Below are 5,183 nucleotides of genomic sequence, written 5' to 3' on the forward strand. Positions count from 1 at the left end.
CATGGTGTAAGATCACAATGATCAATTTTAGACTACTGACATTTTAACAAAATTTATTAAAGTTTAAGTATCTACTCTTGTGAGACAATATAAATAAACTTCAAAACACCTTTCCTGTTCCAGGTGGTATGATGAAAATCTCTTTATTTCCAATGTATCCATCATACCAAGTTAGAAGTTACATACTCTAGGTTCTTTATTTTAGTGGTTTCACAAAATCTTTTATCATATGTGTTTGACAAAGAAGGTCCAAAATACTCGATATTTCTATTCTCCTGCAAAGCAATACAAGAACATTGTAATTTTTCATTCTAATTACCTCTATTATATGCTCTGTTATTGTTGCTTGATATTTTAATTCACCTTGATTATGCACATTTTACAATTATTACTTTACAGACTCAGTGTTTTGTTTAAACTTTTCCTACACATATACCAATTTCTTAGTAAACCATTGCTTCTTGGACATCACTTACTCTGTGGATTCCATTTATTTTAGCCTGATGCATATTCTTGAGTAATTCTTTCAGCAAAAACCCATGCATGCTGTCCTCTCCCAATCTGTATCTGAAGTGGCAATACTCCAGTCAAGGTCCTTTGAACTGAGTCTTCAAACCTGTGTTGTTGCAATGTATCAATTGTTCAAGGTGCAAAATATATATAAGCTAGTATTGTAAATAACACAGATAAGCAATTGGTTATAAGCTCATCTAAACTTCTGGACTCATCTCCATGGCATTCATGTAACTGCCCCCTTTCAATACTTTCAGAGGAATAATACCCATGGAACCAAGGAACCGAACCAGCGCATTAGAATTCGTCCTCCTGGGGCTTTCAGAAACTCCAGAGCAGGAGACCCTCCTCTTCTCTCTGTTCCTCTGCATGTATGTGGTCATGGCCATGGGAAACCTTTCAATCATCCTGGCCATCAGCTCAGACTCCCACCTCCACACCCCCATGTACTTCTTCTTAGCTAACCTGTCTTTGGTTGATTTTGGTCTGGCCACCAACACAGTCCCCAAGATGCTGGTGAACATCCAAATCAGGAGCAAGTCAATCTCCTATGCCTGCTGCCTGACCCAGATGTACTTTTTCCATTTCTTTGGCATTGTTGACAGTGTCCTGATTGCTGTGATGGCTTATGACAGGTTTGTGGCTATATGTCACCCCTTACACTATACCACCATTATGAGCCCACGCCTCTGTGGTCTGCTGGCCGGTAGCCCATGGGTGTTTTCCTGCTTCATCTCCCTCACTCATATCCTCCTGATGGCTCGTCTGGTTTTCTGTGGGAACAATGAGCTACCTCACTACTTCTGTGACCTCACTCCCCTTCTCAGGCTTTCTTGCACTGACACGTCTGTGAACAAGATCTTTGTGCTCATTGTGGCTGGGCTGGTGATAGCCACACCTTTTATCTGCATCCTGGCCTCCTATGCTCGCATCATTGTGGCCATCATGAAAGTCCCTTCTGCAGGGGGCAGGAAGAAAGCCTTTTCCACCTGCAGCTCCCACCTCTCTGTGGTTGCTCTCCTTTATGGGACCACCATCGGGGTCTATCTGTGTCCCTCCTCTGTCCGCACAGCTGTGAAGGAGAAAGCCTCTGCTGTGATGTACACTACAGTCACCCCCATGCTGAACCCGTTTATCTATAGCTTGAGGAACAGAGATCTGAAGGGGGCCCTGAGGAAGCTTGCCAACAGAAAGATCACTTCATCTTCCTGGCCACAAGGACACCTGGAAACTTCCAGGAAGTAGGATCTCAACATCTAGGGTCTTGGGCACAAGTATGGAATTGCACAGTTTGGGAGAACAGCCACTTTGGATTTTGAATTGCAGAACTTTAAAAGTAAATCTCAAGATGGCCCTATTACTCTATGTTCTCAATTACTGGGACAAGTAAGGATGTGTCAAGATCAGTCTAGCCCTACCAGATTGGATTTGTCCTGATTCAAAACCCAGTTAGCTTTCCACAAATATTTATTGAGTTCATATTCTCAACTTGATATAGGTGCTAGCCAGGGAGTGGTGAGGAGACACAAGATTCCTATAGTGTGGAGTTTATAGCTGCATGTGGGAGATGACACTGGACATTAACTATAATAGAACGAAATACGCACACGAGGGCAAGGATAGGACAGAGTAGGAACACCCAACAGAGTCTGGAAGGGGGGATCAGGGAAGGTTTCCTAAAAGAGATGATCCTTCACCTCAAAGGATAAGATGATGTTTTTCAGGCAAATGTGAGGAGAAAGAGTATCAGGGAAAAAAAACAGTATGTGAAAAGACAAGAGAGCAAGAGAAAGTGAAAGTGAAATATCCAGTTATGGTGAATGACTTGGGTCATGCCAGATCAAGGACTTTGGGACCAATTCAGGAGTTTTGCTTTTTCCAGAGAACCAGGCAGTAAATGACTTCCAGGGACCAAAGTCAGGGAGCATGTGAATGAATCATGCCCACCCACCCCCCCCCCCGACTTCACTCCTATTCTATCTTCTGGAGAAACAAGATGGCATGACCTAGATAAAAGTTGCACAAGTCACAAGGGAAAAAATTCAGGCCACGCATTAAGGGGATGAGGAATAGTATAAGTCTTTCAAAGAGAAAAATGCCAATCAATTGAATCATGAATGTCTAAGCCAAAAGGAAGCTAAGGCATATCTCCATCATCATATATGCCTGTGGAATGCATAGGAGTAGTAACACTGCTTACAACAGAAGTGAGAGCTATTCATTATGAGTTTATCTTGTGCCATACACCGTACTATGTTTCTTTTCTTTGTTTCCTTTAGTCATTCCAAAGCCCCTATGAAGGTAATACATTTCATTTTTTTTTTAATTATTGGGTAGTAGTGCTAATACTCATATGGAGATTTACAACTTCAGTGAAATGAGTGGTGCCTTTTCAGGGGCCAGAAATTTTCAAATGGTGCTAAGAAGCTGACATCATCTTAAGCCAAATGGCTTCGATTGATCACACATCCAATTTGCCTTTGGCACTTCCTTCCATGAAAATTAAATTAGAATTTCTCAGTTGAACAAACAGATACCAGACCTGGTACTGTTATGGCAACTATTAGTGAGAGCACAGGTAGAAAAATCCATTTAGTGGGGGAATGCCCTAATGGATAAAATACAGAATTTGAAAATTTTGGAGTTTGCAATGGAGTACCCATGCATCTGGTCATGGAATGTTTTGGATAACTAAAAACACAGGTGAAAGTTGATCCACAGCCTCTTCCTTCCTAAGTTCCCTTCCATTCTCTTGCCACATGCATGGAAGTAATCACAGTGTTGGCTGGGAGAGAGCTGGAATTTGCAAACTTGGAAGACCTTTACAACCTGGGACTCAGAATATTTGTGAATATTTCTCTCTGATACAGAAAGATATGGCTTGAGCTAAAGCACTGATTTGACCCCCTCCCCTTCTATGGAATGAAAGATTCATTAGTCAATAAAAATCTCTTAAGGTTTTGTTAGCTAAACTGTCTTCCATTGTTTTATGTTGAGACATTAAAAAATGCTGATTCAAAGGGGCACACATACCCCAATGTTTATAGCAGCACTATCAACAATAGTCAAATTATGGAAAGAGCCCAAATGTCCATCAGCTGATAAATGGATAAAGATGTGGTATGTGTGCATGTATGTATGTATGTATGTGCGTATGTGTGTGTATGTGTATATACATATACAGGATGGAATATTACTCAGTGATCAAAAAGAATGAAATCTTGCCATTGCAACAGTGTGGATGAAACTAGAGGGTATTATGCTAAGTGAAATAGGTCAGTCAGAAAATGACAGATATCATATGATTTCACTCATATGTGGAATTTAAGAAATTAGGAGGAGGGAAGGAAAAATAAGACAAAAATAGCGAGGGCACCAAGCCATAAGAGAGTCTTAAATACAGAGAACAAACTGAGGGTTGCTGGAGGAGAGTTGTTGGGGGGATGGGCTAATGGGTGGGAGCATTAAGGAGGACACTTGTTGGGATGAGCAGTGGATGTTTATATGTAAGTGATGAATCACTAAATTTTACTCCTGAAACCAATACTACACTATATGTTAACTAACTTGGATTTAAATAAATTTAAAAAAAATTTTTAGGGGCTTCTGGGTGACTCAGTCCCTTAAGCATCTGACCTCGGCTCAGATCATGATCCTGCGGTTCATGGGTTTAAGCCCCATGTCAAGCTCTGTGCTGACAGCTCGGAGCCAGGAGGCTGCTTCAGATTCTTGTTTCCATCTTTCTCTCTGCCCCTCCCCCACTTGTGTTCTTCTCTCTCTCTCTCTCTCTCAAAAATAAACATTAAAAATTTATTTTTTATTTTTTATTTTATTTTTATTATTTATTTTTGAGAGAGAGCAGGGGGAGGGGCAGAGAGATAGAGGGAGAAAAAATCCCAAGCAGGCTTCATGCTGTCAGCACAGAGCCCAATGTGGGGTTTGAACTCACAAACCGTGAGATCATGACCTGAGCTGAAATCAAGAGTTGGACATCAACTGACTGAGCCACTCAGGCACCCCCCACATTTTTTTTTTAAAGGAGATTGCATCCTCTGGGCAAATATCTAGTAGTGCAATTGCCCGGTCATAGGGTAGCTCTATCTCTAAGTTTCTGAGGAGCCTCCACACTGTTTTCCAGAGTGGCTGCACCAGTTTGCATTCCTGTCAACAGTGTAAGAGGGTTCCCTTTTCTCTGCACCCTCACCAACATCTTTTGTTTCCTGTGTTGCTAATTTTAGTCATTCTGACAGGTGTGAAGCGATATCTCATTGTGGTTTTGATTTGTATTTTCCTAATGATAAGTGATGTTAAACACTTTTCATGTGTCTGTTAGCGGTTTATGTGTCTTTGGAGAAATGTCTGTTCATGTCTTCTGCCCATTCCTTCACTGGATTACTTATTTTGAGTGTTGAGTTTGATAAGTTCTTTATAGATTTTGGATACTAGCCCTTCATCTGATATGTCATTTGCAAATATCTTCTACCATTCCATTGGTTGCCTTTTAGTTTTGTTGATTGTTTCCTTTGCTGTGCAGAAGTTTTCTATCTTGATGAAGTCCCAGTAGTTCATTTTTCCTTTTGTTTCCCTTGCTTCCAGAGACATGTCTAGTAAGAAGTTGCTTCAGCTGAGGTCAAAGAGGCTGCTGCCTGTTTTTTCCTCTAGGGTTTTGA

The 5,183-nt window shown here is 41.0% G+C and overlaps 1 protein-coding gene across 1 annotated transcript; it reads left to right on the forward strand.

Moving 5' to 3' along the window:
• Nucleotides 1–783: 783 nt before the first annotated feature.
• Nucleotides 784–1,758, forward strand: LOC147583795 (olfactory receptor 1M1-like). Its single transcript, XM_086682917.1, has one exon. It carries the CDS (start codon nt 784–786, stop codon nt 1,756–1,758), a length of 975 nt encoding a protein of 324 aa, XP_086539043.1.
• Nucleotides 1,759–5,183: the final 3,425 nt, after the last annotated feature.

This window comes from Puma concolor, chromosome A2 (genome assembly GCF_028749965.1).
Source record: "Puma concolor isolate L17-30 chromosome A2, mPumCon1.1.hap2, whole genome shotgun sequence".
Lineage (NCBI taxonomy): Eukaryota > Metazoa > Chordata > Mammalia > Carnivora > Felidae > Puma > Puma concolor.